General features: G+C 39.7%; 1 protein-coding gene across 14 annotated transcripts in view; it reads left to right on the forward strand.

The window, feature by feature from the left end:
- Positions 1–21503, forward strand: part of caskin1 (CASK interacting protein 1) — a 111728-nt gene that overhangs the window by 79737 nt on the left and 10488 nt on the right. For 2 of the 14 annotated variants that reach the window (XM_051886149.1, XM_051886145.1), the window contains exons 5-17: positions 923–1018; positions 1134–1264; positions 7232–7340; positions 11883–11991; positions 12145–12239; positions 13552–13699; positions 15180–15410; positions 15693–15719; positions 17249–17353; positions 17835–17950; positions 18746–18845; positions 19106–19209; positions 20455–20565. In XM_051886149.1, coding sequence (XP_051742109.1) covers positions 923–1018; positions 1134–1264; positions 7232–7340; positions 11883–11991; positions 12145–12239; positions 13552–13699; positions 15180–15410; positions 15693–15719; positions 17249–17353; positions 17835–17950; positions 18746–18845; positions 19106–19209; positions 20455–20565 — 1482 coding nt within the window. Of the gene's footprint in view, positions 1–922; positions 1019–1133; positions 1265–7231; positions 7341–8136; positions 9358–11882; positions 11992–12144; positions 12240–13551; positions 13700–15179; positions 15411–15692; positions 15720–17248; positions 17354–17834; positions 17951–18745; positions 18846–19105; positions 19210–20454; positions 20566–21503 lie in introns of those variants that run through there. The other 12 variants (XM_051886159.1, XM_051886148.1, XM_051886146.1 and 9 more) reach the window with 11 other exon arrangements.

Here is a 21503-nt window from a genome sequence, read left to right on the forward strand (position 1 = left end):
AAAGATCCAACATGCGGTTATGGATACTGACATCTTGGAATCAGAATTTTGAAGCTAGATCATCCCACACACACACATGCATTTAATGAAAAGCACAAGCCAGACACTTTACCTCTTTCTCTGTTTCTACCACTTAGTGAAGAGGGAGTTTCAGTAGATGCTGTGGCTATTATTCTATGACACTGTGCGTTTTGGTTACGTGATGATCCTGGTTCCAGTGGCCTTAATCCATTGCACAGCTCCATTTTTTTTTTTTTTAAATGTTACCAAACACCACAATAGTCTATATTTCAGCATAAAAACTACATCTAGCCAAACTGAAGAAAAATTAAGTGGATCCAGATTGCATTATAATCAATAAAGCTGTCTCTGAATCTACCTACACTTTGTCATATAATTAGACGATTCGAGCATACAGAACTCAGCACAAAAAAGCCAGCTTTTTGAGCGGTGAGTGGATTCTGACTGACTTAAACACCTCTGATTGGCCACTGTGTTCAAGAGATCAACAGACATGTCTGAGATTGGCTGCATTGCTCAACGCTGCTAAAACATGTTCGCCAAATCTTTTTCACCCATATGGTATTATTACAGTATCAACTAAGGGTGCTCTTGCTTTCATTTGATAGTGCTTAGCACCCTCTAGCACCCCCGTAAAATCGTAGAAGTGGTGCTATGGAGTGTTCTAAAATCAATTTAATTTAATTCTGCCATGTTAAATTACAGTTTGATCTTTTGTTTTGTTGTGTATGAGCGCATCCCTATTAGGAAAAACTTATATAATTTATGTATATATATATATATATATATATATATATATATATGCAATATAAGACAATATCAGCTGTGATAGTGATATATGCAAACCTTCAAGATTAGCTGACAGCTGGTAAACAACTAACAGCTGGTTACCTGTCCACAGTCTGAGATGCTTCTGCAGCACCAGTCAAACCCCTGCATAGTGGACAATGCTGGGAAGACTCCATTGGACCTGGCTTGTGAATTTGGCCGAGTTGGGGTGAGTCACATGCTGTTGTTTTTCTTTTTTGGTATTGTCAAATTACTTTTATATCTTTTTTCTGTCAGTAATTGGCTTTTTTTTGTGTGTGTATGGTCGTCTGTTTGCCCTGCAGGTGGTCCAGCTGCTACTGAGCAGTAACATGTGTGCAGCTCTGTTGGAGGCCAAGCCCGGAGACTCGACTGATCCCAACGGCACCAGCCCACTGCATCTCGCTGCCAAGAACGGACACATCGACATCATCAGGTGAGCACTCTGAGCCCCAAGACTCGGATGGAAAGACAGGATGCATGACTTGAATGCTTTTCTAAGAATAGAAGTCGCACCTCAGGTACGCCTTTCCAGATCTCAGGCTGTGTGTGCCGGGTCGATGTTGCACCTTTGTTTACCAGACACTGAAAGTAAATGGGGTCACTTTTTCAAGCCACTAAAACACCTTGGGATAAGAAAACCTGGTGACACTTTTCAATAAGGGTTTTTTTTTTTGTTAACATTAGTTACTGTGTCATGAATTAACAGTAAGCAAAAGATTTTCATATTATTTATTAATCTAGGTAAATTTTTTATTAATTGAAATTATTTATTATTATCAATAATAATAAATATGCAGTTAATCATTAATTCATGTTCGTTCATAAGACATTCATTTATGTTAATATTTATAACTTGTAATGTTAAAAAATGTACATGTAGACTGTAGTATATGTAGAAATTAACATTTACATTTGATGCTCTGAAGGGACGGGGTCATATCCAATGCATGCTGAAATTCTCATTTTCATGAGACAGAAGCTGCTGGCGGGATTTGCGCCTCATATATTACGAGCGACATCACACATAGGAATTTCTCGTAACGCATCTGTAAACCTGTTGTTTGTGTGAAAGGAAATATATTTTTCTATCATATATCTAAGCCCGATGAGCCACCATTTTACAGTCCACAGCAGCACGGCGTAAGAAACAATCCAGATTCTCTCTGTGGCATCAACACCACAGGAATGCTTTAAATTTCAGTGCAGGCAGACTCTGAGATTGTGTATATTGATTAAAACGTGTAGCAGTTCTGGCATGGAACAGGAATGTTTGAGTGAAATTTTAAGAAAAGACAGCTGAATCATTTATCTTTGTGAAGAGAGAAGTGCTAGCAAAATGATGTTCTGTTTATGAATTCACATATTTGTGTTCATATCAGGCAGGCAACTGTTTACCTTCTCAATAAGTGTTTACATGTGCGACTATAATCAAGCTGCAGCGGGTTTTTGCATGGTCAAGCTACAGTCTTCATCTGTTAAGCCTACATGTCATAATACATATTTGAATTTTTAAAGGATTAAATACACATTGCATGTCACTTATGTCTTTCTGAGTGTGCACAAAGAGGCAAGGCCGGTTGATAAAGCAGAGCATTATCAAGTTTGTATGTTCAAATTCACAAAAACCAGACTGGTTTCATTAACATTTATGCATTTGGAAGACGCTTTTATACAGAGCAACTTGCACTGTATTCAAACTATACGTCATTTCAGTTCTTTCATTCCCTAAGAATCAAACCCATGACCTTGCTGTTGCTAGCACCTTTACTGTTTGAGCGACATGAGCTAGATTTCATTAAGAATAAAGCATTTATATGAAATTTTAAAAAGATTAATTATTTCTTTAGACTGAAATTGATTTTTAAAGGCCTTTCACGTGTGTTTTTAAGTTTAAAAATGTAAGACGCAGGGCAGTGGAAGGAAAAACAAAAAAAGTGTTTTTTTAAAGGTTGTTCTTTTAACTTTGGTGCATTTTTTAACGCATGTCATCCATGAGACGCTGCAAAAGACATGATCAGAGCAATCAAATATGTCTGCCTAGTGCATGTTTACATAGAAAAACATTGTGAAATCAGTGCAGTGGAATGCAAAAATGCATTCTGTGTATTTCCATTAATTAACAGTCCTGTTTATATGCAATTTCGTGTCACATGTAAATTATATCTTTGTAAGGAAAGCAAGACAAAAATACTGATTTAAAAAAGATAGTTTGCATTGTACCTTGAATCACTCTGCATTTTATCTGAACCAGCACTTTTCATTTTAAGAGCTAAGAAAGTTGTTTTATTCATGGTTAGAAGCATAATCAAAACATTGTAACTTGTACTGGAGCTCTGGGATGGAAATGTAGATGGGGGAGGGGAAAGCCTACATTATATTAATGAAAGTTGACTTTATGAGCCATTGGTGTGATGTGACGCTGGGCCCCACTGTGTGTTTGAGTGTTAATGGATCCATGTGCTTGATGAAGTGAGACTCCGCAAACAGACACGCTCTCACTGATGTTAATGGCCGTCCAATGAGCATGTGATGATGATGCAGGTGGCGTGTACAGGTCAGAAGCCTTGGATTTACTGCCGCTCATGAGAAAGGAGGGGAAACAGGCAGTCACCCAACATGTAATACCATAACCATGTTTCACAAAGCCATTTCTGCTCCAATGGCTTCAAACGGAATTGCAAAAACAGTAATTCCCCAATACACTGTTTGGATCAAGGGGTCCAGCTGTCCATGGTCTGAACTACACTATTCTGGGGATGAAAAAATGTTTTTTTCCATTGATGGCCCTTGAGTGTAAAAGTGTAATAGGCTATAATTAACACTACTCCATAAATACATAAATGCATATTATCCAAAATAAATTTTTATATAAAAAGTATTTTATTTTAGCCACTGCTTTACTGCTTTACTTTTAAAAAACACAACTTCATGTTTTATCTCACCATTCATTTCCACACCCATTTCGACTGAGCCATTTATCTTTGTGTGCATGTGTTATGAGATCTGTGCATTATCAGAACTGGCCTGGAGCTCAGAAATTGGCTAATTAGAGAAACTCTTTGATGAGCTGTAAGTCAATTATCATGTGACTTCCCACTGCATTATCATATAAATGCCCAGAGGTCCTCATGTAACTATTTACATTGGATGAGAAATCTATTGCTCCAGATCTCGGCTCAGCCGTGCATTTCGTGCATCGGCATACAAGCCCATGGGAGTTAAAAACTGGACAAGTGGTGTCCTCAGCATTAGCTGCCAGATCTGTGCACAACCAGCTACACCTGCTTGTGATGAAGAGCATCGTTCCTTCTTTCCACTGGGAATGTGAGCATGGTTGAGTCCGCACGTACGCGGCTATATTCCTCTGGGTGTGCCAGGCCCCATCCACTCCCTAATACAACACACTGCCATCCATCATTGTGACAGCCAGACCTCCTCCATGATCAGACAGAGATGAGAGGAAGATCAGAGGTGTTCTGCCTTTGTACCATGCTAATGCTACACTGCACATCAGACATTTTGATGGACGACCAAAACATTAATCACAATGCATCCCAAATGTTCCATGTATGATTGATTTGTATAAAACAAATTTTAGTCTTTCTTTTATTTATTTATTTATTTTTAATTACCCATCCAGTGGATATCTAAAATGAAACTGCTTTTTAAATGTAAACTCTCTGGTTGTGATTATGATAATGATGAACAGGTTCAGTCTCAAGCAGTCTCCTGTGGAACTATCTGAACGATCAGTGTAGTTGCCAATAAGGATCAATACTCTGTGTCAATACAGATATCAGCATGTGACTGTTTGTCAATGTATATTCTAGTGCAGGGGTGTCAAACTCATTTTAAAGGATTAGTTCACTTCAGAATTCAGATTTCCTGATAATTTACTCACCCCCATGTCATCCAAGATGTTTATGTCTTCAGTTGAAAAGAAATTGAAGGATTTTGAGGAAAACATTCCAGGATTTTTCTCCATATAGTGGACTTCAACAGCTACCAATGGGTTGAAGGTCCTAATTACAGTTTCAGTGCAGCTTCCAAGGGCTCTACACGATCCCAGACGAGGAATAAGGGTCTTGTCTAGTGAAACAATCGGCGATTAAAAAAAAAAAAAAAAAAGCATTATGTACTTTTTAGCCATAAATGCTAGTCTTGCACTGCGATGCGATGCGCCACGCATTACGTAATCACGTGTTTACAAAGCAAACAAGCAAAGACTAAGTCAAATGGCTTTTACAAAAAAAAAAGGTAAAACCACGATGTCGGACAATTTTGAAGTTAGAGGAGAAAATGATATGGAGTTTTTCGTCCTATCGCGGTACTTCCGGATGGCAAAGCAGTGCAAGACGAGCATTTGTGGTTAAAAAGTATAGATTTTTTTTTACTTTTTTTTTTTTTTTTTTAGAAAATTTTCGCTAGATAAGACCCTTATTCCTCGGCTGGGATCGCGTAGAGCCCTTTGAATCTGCACTGAAACTGCAATTTGGACCTTCAACCCATTAGTAGCCAGTGAAGTCCACTATATAGAGAAAAATCCTGGAATTTTTTCCTCAAAAACCTGTATTTCTTTTTGGCTGAAGAAAGAAAGACATAAACATCTTGGATGACTTGGGGGTGAGTAAATTATTAGGAAATTTGAATTCTGAAGTGAACTAATCCTTTAGGTCAAAAGCCAGCTCGGAGTAAATTTCACTTTATGCTGGGCTTTTTTATTTCTTTTTTTCTTTATTCTAAACTTTGTACCTATAAAAGGGGTTACCAGGGTTATTATAGTAATATATAAATATATTTTTAAATACACTTTATTCTTGTGATGGCAAAGCTGAATTTTCAGCATCATTACTCCAGTCTTCAGTGTCACATGATCCTTCAGAAATCATTCTAATATGATGATTTGCTGCTCAAGAAACATTTATTATTATTATCAATGTTGAAAACAGTTGCTGCTTAATATTTTTTGTGGAAACAGTAATACACCATTCAAAAATTTGGCATAAGAAACAAACAAACTATAAAATGACAAGCTACTCGACTTAAAGTGTATAAATGGAACATCTCCATGTGATGGTCAGGTCTATCACTCATCATTGATTAGCCTGCCTGGATTGTAAGTATTGCAGTGCCACACATTAGAATAAGGTACATGTGCCCACACAGCACCCACACCTCCCTCTCTCTCCAGCTCTGATCAGCCTGGAGCTAATTATAGGCCACGTGAATGTGCAGGTTACAGCAACAGAGCGTGGGCTATCGCGAGGCTGTTAATTACATCATTAATCCAGTAACCCTAGAGGCCATACACACTGGCCAACCCTAAATAGATTGATGCAGTGAGGGAAAATATGAAAGCAGGCTTCATTTGTTGTTCATATCTGTGAAAGAAATGGATCATGGCACCTCTAACCAAAGCTGTTACCTTCATATTAAAACGCTGTCTCCTAAAGTCAGTGTCATGTACGTGTGTTAACGCTCTCATACCTTTAATTAACACAAATGTGTGTGGCCATTTGCCCACTAGCAGAAACGCCAGTTTCCGATGTGGGCCAATGCTAAGAGTGACAGACGGCTCAGCACAGTCAGACCAATGTGCGCACACCCAGCCAGTCAATATGGTATTTAATCTCCTGTGTTTTCCAAGAGAGGTCGAGCACGAGAGGGCATTATGTGAAGCTAAAACGGGTCATTTTGGTAGCTAATTATAGGGGTGGTGTCTGATGCTGCGCCAGGGCCAAGTTTTCCACTCTCATCCTGTGACGTTTTTGTCCTCCTCTCTGAAGCCATGACTCAGGCCACCTGTGTTTGCTGATGTCCCGCTGCCGTAATTGAATTTACTCTAGTGTCAGAAGGTCATGTTTTATCTAATAGAGGTTCTTCAGTCTTCAGGTGGCTGATTGGGGCTCCTTTTTTTTTTTTTTTTTTTTTTGTAGTGCTTACAAGTTTAATCATGGCTCTCTGGAATACTTCATTCTGATTGGTCAAATGTGGCATTCTGTAGTCAAATATATCAAGTCAAGTATAATGATACTAAACTGTATATTCTACTTGGCAACCAATTTCATACACTGCCTCTCATATTACTCTGTGGTTATTTTTTCTCATGTAATAAAATAAGAAATTCATGTCTATTTGTTTATCTTGTAAGTAGCTGTATAAGCAGGATAATGTACAGTACAGCCAGCTGGTTATTATTGCACAATAAACCTCATCAGGAAGATGATCACTAATGTCTGTAATTATTTTATATTATCCCTTACATGTGTGCTGAAAACATGAGGACAATAATAACAGGTTTAAAATGAAAATCTAGGCATAAAATCTGGTCTCAGATCTAAGCAGTTTGATCACAGTGGTTGTGTCAGACAAGTTACTAATTTTTGTCCTCTCTCAATAGACTGCTGATCCAGGCGGGCATCGATATCAACAGGCAGACCAAAGCGGGCACTGCCCTCCATGAGGCTGCACTGTGTGGGAAGACTGATGTTGTGCGCCTCCTGCTGGATGTAAGTAGACAGAGATAGAGAAACTTTACTGATACCTGAAGGGAATTTAGGGTACAACAGCAGCAACACAGCAGCCTAATAAAATAAAAATTAGTAATTTATGGTTGTCAAAAGGTGCCAACGTTGAATCGACTGATTGATTTACCCACACTGTTTGTGATAACATTGATTTGTGATAAAGTTTTAATAGCATACCTGACCATTATACTTCAGGTTATATAACTGTCTTAATCCAACTTTCTAGCAAACAGCCCACTCATTTTGTTCATTTCAATGACATGGTGGTTTCCTGCAGATTTGGCCTGTTAGGTGGTCTATTTATTTCATCACCAGAAAAGGTTGGACATCCACTGCCCTATCCCAACACTAAACATTCAATTATTTATTGTTATAGTGAATTTAGAAGTGTCCAGCCAGAGTTTTTAGTCTCATATACCCTCTTATAGAAATGGTAAATAAAAAGATCAAACTTTTATATCTCATTGAGAAACATTTGTACCATGTGAGTCAATTGGATCCCAAACATTATCTAATATTGCTTTAAAGGGATAGTTCACCCAAAAATGAAAATTTACTCTATGATCCTCATGTTATTCCAAACCCGTAAGACTTTCGTTCATCTTCGCAAAATAAATGAAGATTTTTTGAATGAAATCTGTGCGATTTCTGTCCCTTCATAGACAGCTATGCGAGTACCATTTTGATGCTTCAAAACGTTCATAAAATGATTGTAAAACTAATCCATATGAATTGAGCGGTTTAGTCCAAATTCTCAGAAGAGACACAATTGCTTTATATGATGAACAGATTGAATTTAGGCTTTTATTCACGTATAAACATTGATCAGTGAACATAAACAGAAGCTCAACCGAACCTGCTTGAAGTGCAAGAACAAACCTCTTGCAGAAGCTCAAACATGCTGCGTAACACAAGTGTTAGCAAGGTTGCATACATATGAAGATCAGGATAAAGTTCAAATGCAGAGTTTAATAATAATCCAACAGGCAAGTAACAGAAGGTAGTAGCAACACGTTCACAAACAAGACCAGACAAACACTGAGTGAAGGTGAGGAACTAAAATACACAGGGTGATGAACTAAATGATGAACAGCTGTGATGGCAGATTAGCGTCCATGGAAACTGATGAGTGGCAGGAAACTCAAACAAAAGGAACACATTTGACTAATGAAAACAAACTAAAAGTCCATGAAAACTGAAACTAACTGAACATACGTGTGACATTACGCCCCCTCCGAAAAGGCCTCCCACAGACAAGGGAGGGAAGGCGGGGGCTCTGGAGGTGGGCGATGAGGTGGCGAAGTGATGGCAAGAGGAGCGGGGGCAAAGGGATGGTGACAGGTGGACGACGACTTAACCCCGGGGGCGATGATGGAGAGTGCCTGATGCAACACACCCAGAGCTCGGTAGTGACGACTGCCTAAGGCGAAGTCGAGGGAGGGAGGAGCCAAGATGTTGCCATGGCTGACGACATCAGGTAGATGACCGATGGAAAAGGAGCTGATGGATCCCAGGGTGCAGACGGAGAGCCGATGGTGCAGAGTGACATCACTGGCACTGGATACCTAGACGTCTGAGGCAGATCCAGAGTAGCCGAGGACTTAGACAGAGCCAGAGGGAAGGAGGTTCCCACTGAAGCTGTAGGGGTGGAGAGACTGAGCCCAGCCGAAGGCTTGCAAGTCCGTGGCGAAAGTAGAGTGACCACTGACCAAGGGGGAGCCAGTGGGACGAGGGAAGCCGGTGGAACCGCAAGGCCGAGGGTCTCTGGTAGAGCCAAGGGTGGGAGGAGTCAAAGTGGAGACGACAGGTGGACGGGCCGAGATGGAGTGAAGGGATCAGAGGCCGGATCAGAGCCATGGGATCCTCTCACTCGGGTGAGGCTGGTGGTTGTACTGCTTCACGTCGCAGCAAGGCGTTCCCAGGGAAGACGAAGGGCTGTAGGCATCCAGCAGAGGCGGGGCTGGAGAACTGTCTAAGCTTCGCGGTGAAGGTGGCAGAGGTAAGCTTGACCTGATCAATAATGGTAATTCTAGTTTCCAACAGGTCAACAAAACAGTCTCAGTGCTGTCTTGAAACAGCGATGATTCAGAACAGATAATACCAGGCGGGAGGCAGTGCCTCCATGTCCAAATTTATCAGCCTTGTTGTCCAATTCCACCAGAACTCCCTCAGTCACTGGCTCCGCATCCAGAGCAATGATTGGCGCCAGGGGCGTAATTTCCACTGGGGACAGGGGGGACATGTCCCCCCCACTTTTCAAAATCCCATTTGTGTCCCCCCCACTTTCAAATTCGTGTTATGATTTTTAACCGAATGTTGTCATCACCACAGAGGAGCAGGACACAGAGCCTGCTTGTGTCGATGCGCGCGTCCGCGTCCAGGAACGTCGCGTGCACACTCTAAAAATAGCTCACTGAGAGTTCTAATGAGCAGACGAGTCCACTTTAAACCACAACATTTTCTGTCAGCAATGTATGCAGGGTTTGTCCTGCATAGAGAATTACGAGGCGGCCGCCTCTGTCAAATTTCGTGCCCTCCGGCTGTTGACAAAACTCAGACAGGCAGTCACATGCTCAGATACCCCTTTTCCACCGACACAATTCTGTTGTGGGTTCCCGGCATGTGTCCATTCCAAGAACCGTTCGATACTGTGGATAATCCGCGGGTCGGGCTGACCAAGTAATAAAAAAATAACATTCCGATTAATTGCGGGTGGATGAGTGATAAATCATTAATGTGTTGATTTTAATAAAGACACGGAACTCTCATTTCACGGTAAGATGCAATGAACTTGCACCACTCTTTTACTTTAGTTTTCAACTGAACGTATTTCTCTTAAGGGAAAACCAATCAAGGAAAACATGTGCCTAGAGCACCTCCTAGTGGTCATTTTCTAAAACACAAAGGAAAAACCCTACACAAGATATTGCTTTATAACTTAACAGCTTTAACTAAAACTAAAAGAAATTATTCTGATAAGAGTTTTTTCCAACAGTGATGTAATGAAACAGTGACACTTTAAGGTTGAAGGGAGTAAAGCCTATGTTTAGGCTATTGAGGAAATGTAATTTAGCCAAAGAAGAACTTTTATTTTAAATAAATGTTAATTTATAAGCAGCCTACTTCAGTGTAATATGTAACCATATCATCATGCTTAACACTGAGAATTTGAATAATTGTAATGTGATAATCAGGTAAACCAGACAATATCAACTGGGCGGTTGGCGGGTGGATTTATTTTTTAACAGTGGATTCAGGTAAAAGTCAATGCACAGACTTTCTTTGTTCAATTTGCACACTGAACATGGGTTGGAGCTCTTTATTTTGAACTCTCAAAGTTCACCAGATTAATGAATTTATTTTTAAAATGTACAAAATTTTCTTCCGGGCATGTCCCCGGACCCCCCTAGAAGGTGTGCGTGTCCCCCACTTTCCAAACCAAAGTTACACCCTTGGTTGGCGATTTCCCTTCCTTTTCAGACTTTGGCTCACTCATCGCGGCAGGTGGTCGCTCTCCGTCTGCGGGGGGCTCTAGTGAATTCTTCTTGGTCGAGGGTGGTAGTGGGCTGGGCTGTATCCTGGATCGGGAACAGAGCTCTCCAGACAACTGATGGTAGCCTCCTTCCAGTCAAGTCCTGAGGTGTCTGGAAGGGCTACAGGGTGGTGGTATTTGGGCCTGATCCAGAACAGCAATTTTGAGGGTCTCGTCGTCGTAGGGACAGGTGACAGCAAGACAGCAGAATAACTAAAAAAATCAATGCCCTTTTGGCCAATCACAGCAAATTTTGCTGCATAATCTATTTTTTGGTCCGGTCTTCTGTTAACAAGGTTGCAGACAGACAGATGAAGATCAGGATAAAATTCAAATGCAGAGTTTAATAATAATCCAACAGGCAAGTAACAGAAGGTAGTAGCAACACATTCACAAACAAGACCGGACAAATATTGAGTGAAGGTGAGGAACTAAAATACACAGGGTTATGAACTAAATGATGAACAGCTGTGATGGCAGATTAGCGTCCATGGAAACTGATGAGTGGCAGGAAACTCAGACAAAGGAACACGTGACTAATAAAAACAAACTAAAAGTCCATGAAAACTGAAACTAACTGAACATAAGTGTGACAACGAGAATGAATCTCATTGGTTCTCGCATGTCAAGAGAACATGCTTGAGCTTCCTTTTACCACAACTGATGTATGTTGATGAATGTTTATATGTGAATAAAAGCCTAAATTAAGTCTGTTCATCATATAAAGCGATCGTGTCTCTTCAGAAAATTTGGATTAAAGCACTTAATTCAAATGGATTAGTTTTACGATCACTTTGTGAACTTTTTGAAGCGTCAAAGTGTTAAGTGGACTCAATGGAGGGTCAGAAATTTCTCAGATTTCATTAACAATATCTTCATTTGTGTTCTGAAGATGAACAAAGTTTTACGGGTTTGAAATGACATGAGGGTTAGTAATTAATGACAGAATTTTAATTTTTGGGTGAACTAACCCTTTAACCTTCACCCTACAGAGTGGCATCAATGCAGCAGTGAGAAACACATACAGCCAGACAGCGCTGGACATCGTCTATCAGTTCACTGCTACACAGGCCAGCCGGGAAATCAAGCAGATGCTACGAGGTAAGAAAAGGGGCAAAAAGCTGAAGTCGTTTTTTTCTGTTGTGTAAATATACATCACATACACTATTTATTCATGTTTATGTGAATGTGTATAAATGTTTATAAGTAATGTGTAGTAGATTATACAGTTTATGTCTGCTGATCTCTATGCAGATGCCTCAGCTGCCTTGCAGGTCAGGGCCCTGAAGGACTACTGCAACAATTACGACCTGACTAGCCTTAACATAAAGGCTGGAGACGTTATCACGGTAATATTCACAAGACCTGCTCTAAATAAATTCAAAATCTTTGAAACCGTTGATTTAAACAGTTTGTTTTACTCTCATGTATTATTAAAATTTCAAACAGTGTTAACTATGCAGACATTTTTAAAAATTCACATTGTCTCAATTTTGGTTCACATTAGAAATTCCACATTAATCCTTTGTAATCATAGTGGTTAGTTCAGTGCACTTTAAGAATTTCTCAACAGAGGGCACTGTTGCCTGTGTTTTTCCCCAGACATTCAAAAATAATCCTTGCCAGAGAAAATATGATCTCATCTTGCTCTATAGTATAGTTTGAATGGTCTCTTTTCCTTCAATTCAGAAATTTTCCAGGGTTTAGTGCAAAGGTCCAAAGTCACAAAAATCACAGAACTGCCCCAAACATTTAAATGTTTTACTTTTACTATCATTTATTGACATTTATTCTGTTTTATTCTAGGCCTGTTTGGTTAAGTATCTGTTGTTGTTTTTTATATGGTTTGAAAAAAATGCACTCACAAAGATAAAAAAATAAAAAAATAAATTGAAAATCAGTTCCAGAGGGCAAATATTGATATACATAAAATATACACTACTAAAATTAATTTAGTAAAATAATGGCCTAAACGCCTAAAACTTTTATTCAGTTTGGACACATTAAATTGACCAATTTAATGTGTTTTTCATCATTGTCTACTCGTATTATCTCTTCCTTGTTAAGTGTACATTGTAAAGCATCCTTGAGCCCTGGAAAGGCGCTATATAAATAAAACATATTAATATTATATTATTATCAAAAGTGACAGTTGCAAAAGATTTGAATTTCAAATAAACGCCATTAATTAAACTTTCTATTCATCAGAGAATACTGAAATAAAATGTAGTAAGAATCATGTGACACTGAAGACTGGAATTATGACTTCTGAAAATTCAGCTTTGCCATTACAGGAATAAATTACATTTTAAAATATATTAAAATAGAAAAGAGTTGTTTTAAATTGTAATAATATTTCACAAAATGATATTGCATTTACTATATCTTTGATTAAGGAAATGCAGCCATGGTGAGACGTCTTTCAAGGACATTTAAACATTATACCGACCTCAAACTTTTGAACATTATAGTGTATAAAATAAAAATAATTAACATTAAAATAATATTAGAATTTTCAAAATTTCTGGCACAGGTCAATGCTGGCTCATAAACATTAGACTTTAAATGAATTAATTTAATTGTGGCATTACAAAGTATTTAAAAGTGTCCAGATAATGTATATTTCCATTATAGATGATGGATGATTATGATTCTATGTAGGTTCTGGAGCAACATTCAGATGGGAGGTGGAAGGGCTGCATCCACGATAACCGCACAGGAAATGACAGAGTGGGCTACTTCCCCTCCAGCATGGTCGAAGTGATCAGTAAGAGGCCTGGGGCTGTGGGTAAGAGACGACAACGGGCGGGTCAGTGCTGCCTCTTTCTGAGACCTCACACACTCACAGATGCATAAGTAATGCTGCTGAACTCACATGACCCTGATTCTGTTCACAGCCAGCTGTTCATGATGCTCATGTGCACTGGATTGAAAGCCAGACAGGGCCATCTGCTTTTGTGGCAACAAAAACAGGGCAAATGTAGAGCTCTTTTCTCATCTCGTAATGTAATCGTTCATGCTGTCAGAGAGAAAGATAGTCATTAATAGTACCTTAAATAGTGGCCTTGTCTCCATCCATACTTTGACAGAACAGCAGATCTCATTGGATTGAACCCTTTAGGTCTATTTTCACAAAACGCTCTTCTGTTACTCCGACACTCAAACATTGGTCAGTGTTGCTCACACTATAGCGAATAACAGTCCTTATTTTTTCACTGATGGAACTGATACAGGGTCACCTGGTAAATGCTAGTGTGGGGTACATCTAGGGTACATTTCTTAGTTCATGTTGGCCAATAAGTACCTCTTCATCTTTGCTGGAGAACGTAATTTGAAGGGAGATGATATTCATTGTCAGAAGAGTAGAGAAGAGACCCCTGATCTTAAATAGATTTTTAGTTTGTCACTCAAGAATCATTGGGCAACAGAGCACTCTTTTGTGCACTCATGCAGACGTATATGATCCATACAGTGCCATTCAGAGGGTTTATGTCCGGTTTATATCTCTATATTGGGATGGCAGCAGGGGTCTAATCTATGTGTTCATTGTGTCTCATGCTTCACTAAGTATCCATGTCTGTGTCTCTACATCTGCTGCTCGGTCTCCTCCACTCCATCCACATTTTTGTGCCCCGCTCTTAATGCCATTGCGCGTTTTAGAATATTTCAGCTCCTTTCTTATACTCCCTTTTTTACTAAAATTACAGTTTATATGAAAAAACAAACAAACTTGTAATTAATATATTTTCTGTTATATTAATGTAATTAGGGAAAGGAGGACAAACATCTCAAACAATCCCTGCTGTGCTCACAGTGAACATAAATGGTCAAATTGCACATTCGCACACCCACACACAGACTTGAAAAGAGTCACGCATGCTAAACTTCTCATTTGAGAAGATCTCTCCACAGTATTTCTCCTCAGGCACTTACAGAGACAAGCATTTGTGTTTTACTACAAGCACCAGCTCATTTCCAATTCATTTCACTAACCTTGCATTTCCACACATCACCTCTGTTTCAAATATACACATATCTTGAGTGCACGCACATAAAAATATCATTCCGACATCATTCTTGAAGAAATAGTTATAGCCATTTCACTCCATCCACACACTGAACAGCTCGAAGTGAAAAACAAGCGTTTTCTTCCTTTTAATTTGTCTTTTTGCTGTTTTGAATTTTGTGATTGGTTGTGATTTTTGTGTTGGGTTAATTTGCTTTCCCTCTCTTATGTGTAATTGTTTTGTTTGTTGTGGTGGTGGTGGTTGCTGTGTTGTCGTATCTAGGTTCATGGAGTACAGTCACTTGTACCCAACAGTATCAAAAGATACAGCTCTGTGCGCCGGTGTGCGGCCCCGTGTCGCCCGCCGTTGCCATGGTGAATGGGGACTCGTATCATGAGATTCATATCCTGCCGCCTCCTCCACCTCCGCCACCACATTCCCATCTGCCACTTTTCACTTCCTTTGGCTATAACAGGTCCCCAAACACCTCAGGAGAGCCGCACAGTGGACAAGGTACAGATACCCTAATCTGTCTCCACTGTATCATTATTATTATTATTATTATTTTTTATTATTATTATTGTTATTATTATTCACAAAGCTTTAAGGAATGTGTTAAATTACAGTATTTTTTCATTTAAATAATAAATTAGCTCCACTAATTCCTTAAAGTTTTCTGAAAATATTTTTCTGAAATTATTATTTCTGGATTTTACGTTTAATTTAAAATTAAATACATTTAACTTTATTTTTCTGACATTATTTTGGTTGTTGATTTATTTTATTTTTTTTTAGAGGCCAAGAATGATCAAGATTTGGCTAGTAAGTTATTTTTTAACCAGCACAAAAGAGGTTCATGGGCCTCTCTTTGTTGAAGCTGTTATCTCTCCTCTTTTACCCCTAAATTTCCCTGATCTTGGTGCTACGTTTTCCCTCTCTGTGATGACCACACTTGGGGATTCGCTCCACTGCCCCCTTCAACCGTTCACTCTTACATGTGATCAATAGGGAATGCACAGCCAGCCTCTCACCCCTCCATACCTGCATCTCTGCACAACCATTTGTCCGTCACTGAACATCTGTCTGTTTCAACTCTCCTTCATCTCAACTGTACTGATCTGTCCGTTCATACTAACTCTTATCCTTTCAGCGATGTGTATCAAAACAAACTTTGATACTGGTACGGAGCATGAAGATATTCTTATGTACTCTGGATCACTGTAAATTGTAATATGAAGATGTTTGTTTTAGTTGTAAATGATCAGATATCGTCAGGCCCACATGGAAACTGTGCCCTCAGAACTCTGTAGATTTCAGCAGAATTTGAACGGTGGCCATAGCAAAATACTTTGACTAATCTATTTCATTTCCTGCTTTCAGCTACCAGTAAAGGTGCTGAACTCTCAATAGAATGTTTGAAATATTTCTGAAGAATTCTGCTGATCTTCTCTTAAAAACAGCAAAACAAATCTGCACATTCCATCTGGGCCTGGTAATCGTGAAATAAACCTAAAGGGACAGTTGACCCAAAAATTAAAATTCTGTCATAATTTACTCACCATTATGTCGTTCCAAACCTGTTTGACTTTTTTCTTCTGTGTAACATAAAAGAAAATTCTTAAAAAATTATTTTTTTCATACAATGAAAGTCATTGGAATCTAAAACAACCCATTGTATGGATTAAAACAATTTCAAAAAATGTCTTATTTTGTTTTCACAAAAGAAAGTCATACAGTTTTATAATGACATGGGGGTGAAAAAATGATGACAGAATTTAAGGTGAATTTTTAGGTGAATTATTCCTTTAACAACATTAAAAAGTCTGGTGAGACTGTCTCTCTTCAGTGATTAGAGAGCGTTACCATAAGATGTTATTGCATTTAATTTGTATTTACGTTCACTTGTGGTCTGATGTTTTTGGAGTCCCTAATGAACTATGCTCCTGTAATGCACTGCAACTCCTCTTGTTGTTAAACCTATTTACATATATAATCATATATCTCTGTATATATTATATATGTTTTACCTATGTGTACATGTAAATCAAGGCATATATATATGTATATACACATATATACAGTACATGTTTCTTCTTATATATTTCATGTACCTCTGTATATAAATGTTCATATATATTTGTGTTAGATATACAGTATATATATGCGTGCTTGGCTTGCGTGTGTGTTTGAAAGTGAGAGAGAGAGAGCGAGAGAGAGATTTGTAGTCAACCAGATTGCTAAAGCGCATAGATATAGTTTAGATTTCCTCTTGCCTGACCTGTCCAGAAGTCCTCTGATCCCGGGCAGGTGGCCAAGCCAGGGCGCAGTTAATGATGGTTTCTGTGTTAAAGGTTCTCGCGGCTCAGAGTCCAGTCCACATGGCTCACCCACCCCAGCCGGTGGTCCCCAGGGCGGCAGCAGCGAGGAGATCTGGGTTCTGCGCAAACCTGTGGCAGGTAACAGCGGGGCTGCCTCTTCCACCTCCTCTTCCTCTTCTCTCATGACTCCTCCTGCTTTGCCACGCTCCTGGTGAAGCTGCTGTACGCCTGGCCTCAGAAACCTCCTCAGCTGCAGGCGTGTAGGCGCACTGAAAGACTCTCATTTGCTCAGTCACAGTAACATCCATGGAGTCGTTCCCTCAAGAGCACACGTACAGACAATCCACTGATGTGTCTGTAGCCGTATGGCAAACTGCATTTTCAATGAAGGCAGCGTGAGCCTGAGTGTGTTTGTATCAGTGACTATGCTAACATGTCTTGTGTCCATCAATCACCTGGTCTTTCACCTTTGTTATGTAAGTCTTTGTCATCCCATGTATCAGATCAGTGCATTGCAGTGGGGAAGTTCATAGTGGTGTGATTGGAGCAATTGTGGTGGTGTGGTCTGATGGGGCTGACTGTGTTTGTGTATGTGTTTGCTGGGGGCTTGTTATTCCAGGTGGAGACCGCAGCAGTGTGGGCAGTTCAGGCAGTGTGGCCAGTGCCCGATCCTCTGGTAGTGGACAGAGCGCAGGCAGCAGCAGTATCCTTCACGCACAGGCAGAGGGAGTCAAGGTGAGCTATCTGACAAGCAAAGTGACTGTGGTTTGAGAAGATAGGACTGAAAGGACTGCCTAACTTGTTGTTGGTTTAAATTTTTAGAAGCGTCTTTGATCTTTGATCTATTGGCAGTATGACTAGATGTATTACAATCTCTGAAAAAAAAAACAGGTCATTACATCCTAAGATGAACAACCTTGTCAACCAGTTCAAGTTCACTTATGTTTTGGAATTCAACCAGCTCAGCCAAGGTCATCTACAAGCCCTAACCAGCCCAAGATGATCTACAAGACCAACCTTGAGCCCATTTCCTGGTAGTCCACCTGAACCAGCTTGTATGACCTAAATAACCATAAATAATGAGCTTCAACCAGCAAGAAAACATTTTAAACCAGCTACCATCTGGTCTGCCAGACTGAATAAGGTTTATCAAGATAGCAGTTCTGCTTGGACCACCTAATCACCTTAAAAGACCTCCCAACAAACGAATCTACCAGCCCTAACCAGGTTGACCAAGATGGTTTACAAGGTTGACTCAAACCCAGTAGCTGGTAGTCCACCTAAATCAGCTTGGACCTGACCAATAAATGATTAGCTTCAACCAGCTACTATGAGGAGATGGTTTTAGCTGAAATTTCCAGCAGGACCTTTTACATATCAGAAAAGAACCTGTTGCTCAATTTTGGAAAGCTTTGTTCTTCAAAGCTAAACATAAGGGTGTGCGCTTTTGAGGTCCAATTTGCATTGTTCCAGTCTGCATTGATATTTGTATGTTATTTCTTGATCTGATGAGCTTTGTTTATCCTGTAGCTCCTGGCCACGGTTTTGTCACAGTCTGCCAAAGCTAAAGAACACCTGCTGGAGCAAACAAAGTCTTTGGACCACCCCTCACACGCTTCCAGCAACAAAGGTTAGTGGGAATTTTAAATGACTCTTCTGAAAAGATATCATATGAGAGTATCTTTTCACAAAGAAGTCTCTCCATTCTGAATGGGTTTTTTTTTTTCTCGTAAATTAGAGACTTGGCTCCTTTTTTTGTGCCAGATGGTTGCACTAATTGCTGTGGGTGGGAGCATCACAAAGATCTGATTGGCTAAAGGAGTAGTTGTCAAAAATGGATTTGCAATAGCAATGCTCCAATGTGTATGAATGATCTCATGGTCCTTCTAGGATCTTCCTCACGCAGTCAGAGTTTGTCAAGCTGTCCACTTCATGAGCAGCCGTATGGGGAGGCGGTGTCCCAGAGGAAAGGGGAGGCGCTGCCTGAGGGGAAGGTAAGGAGACTCGAAACACACTGTCCCATTACCTTTCCTCAAACAAGCATACACTCTCTCACGCACACATACACATACATGCACTGGCATCTGCACATCCAGGATGCTTTCCCAGCACTTCCTCTCACAGCTGGCCTCATCGGTATTACGCGCTCTCGGTTGTCGTCAGGACACGGTGAGTGGGCTTTTCCGCAGGCTTCCTTGCACACTGTCCTCAGCTTCAGGCTTCTATCAGCCGCTCTGTCTGCTGTCTAATACTGACAGCGATTCCTTTCACTGTGATCTTTTATAATCATTCATTTAATTTTCTTTGCTACATTTTAAAGTCCATTTCAATTTTTTTGCCTTATTTGCAGTCTTTTTCACGTTTGATTTCTTTTCAGAGAGTACCCAACAATGTAGACGTGTGATTTAAATGTGAAGTGGTATGGTAATGGGGGCATGTTCAAGATTTAATCTGTCCATATTGAGACTTGTAGAACAGTTAGAGCTACAAGGAAAATGAGATTATGACACTGATATTTTTCTAGAAAGTGGTACCAACACAATTGAATATGACACTGTATAGGTATTATTTATCTGTTATCTCATTAAAAGAGATTGTATGTTGCAAATTGGTAATGCATATCTGACCCTTGCTGTTTTTGATATCATTTTTACAATTAGATGATATCAGAAATTTCGCCATACAGTCATATAACAGAGAAATGTGGCTGCCATATCTTTCCCAGCAGGACTTTGGTGCTGCTGAGTAGAGCTGCTCCATGCTGGACTTGTGGACTAGGGGCCATCTGTTCAAAACAGCCCTATTTTCTCTGCTGCCCAACTCCCTTTTTTGCCTCTCCTACACAAGAGTTATAGTACATCCTCCTACTTACAGGGAAATGGCATTCCAAAGCAGAAACTGTATTGCCACTGCTTTTTAAAAGCAGAACCCTTTGGTTCAGAAGGAGAGTCCTTATTTGCTAAAGCTTTTTTCCTTGTTGCTAGAGCAGGTACCTGGACCAAGAGTAATAACAGAGCAATAAGTCCAATGTAATACAAAAATAAATAAATAAATAGAGGCAGGTTTTAATTTGATTTAATTGTGAACTAATAAAGTGAACTAATTATTTATGAACTAATTAGTGAAGCTGCGACATTGGTCATTGGGACTAATGTTTTTAGTTTGTTGGCCTGGGGTCTGGTCCATCTTCAGCCACAGGACCCAAACAGTGATAGACTGCCACCTATCTTCTCTTCTAGAGCTCAGAGGCTGTTATCGAATGGCTGAGTGAATTTCAGCTGCAGGTCTACGCTCCAAACTTCATCAGCGCCGGCTATGACATTCCTACAATTAGCCGAATGACCCCAGAGGTAAGAGTTGTCCCCCCCCAAAGCCACCCTAAACTATTTACGTCACTCCCCTTTTCCCTAAATGTAACACCCAGACCCACCCAAAGCACAGAAAAGAAGCAGTCAGAAGATAAAAAAAACCGAATCAACCAACAAACTCTCCTTGGAATTTAAAGTGAAATGGCTTGCAATGAGTCTGAAGCACAAAAAAGCCATGGGCATGGCTCACACAGGCTTTATGAGACTCTGAATTTTGCCTTGTGGCAAGATGGAAAATCTCACCCAGATACCCCCCCACCCACCCAGATACCACCCAGACAGTGCCGCTGTTGTTGTTGTCAAATGTTTCCTAGTATGTTATGTAGGTATCTTGATGACCCACATAATAACTTATGTTGTGATTACTGTACATGCTCTTGTGAGCTATGTATTTATGTGCACATACTTAAAATTAAAAGCATTCTTTCATTAGCAAATAATTTAGTTTTAATGGTCATTTCATGTAGTTTCATTATGGAGTGTAAAGCTGTAACTAAATTGAACTAAACTAATTTGTTACTAAACCTTAAATTAATCTTTGAGCAAATAGAATTGCTGGAAGCAAGCTCATCTACCCATACTTAATTACATTAAACCACTGCCTTCAAGAGATTTACATATTTTCATTGCTGAAAGCAGAATTAACAGGGGTATTTTGTTGAAACACTGAGGACATGCTCAATTAGGATATGTTTATATAATTATGTTTGGGGGTACTCTGAAAAGGCTTCTTTTCCTCACTTGCTCCTCGTATTATTTTATTATTTTCCCTTTCCCATTTTTTTTCTTTGTTTGTTTTTTGCATCTGCTTTTATCATCCTGGTGCCTTTTGTCAATCAAAGTGTTTGATATGCCAAAATTTAAGTGTTTTATCTTTTTTGTGTATATATAATGTAATGTTCACGCAGAATATGCTCTGC

Source organism: Ctenopharyngodon idella, chromosome 3 (assembly GCF_019924925.1).
Source record: "Ctenopharyngodon idella isolate HZGC_01 chromosome 3, HZGC01, whole genome shotgun sequence".
NCBI classification, from domain to species: Eukaryota; Metazoa; Chordata; class Actinopteri; order Cypriniformes; family Xenocyprididae; genus Ctenopharyngodon; species Ctenopharyngodon idella.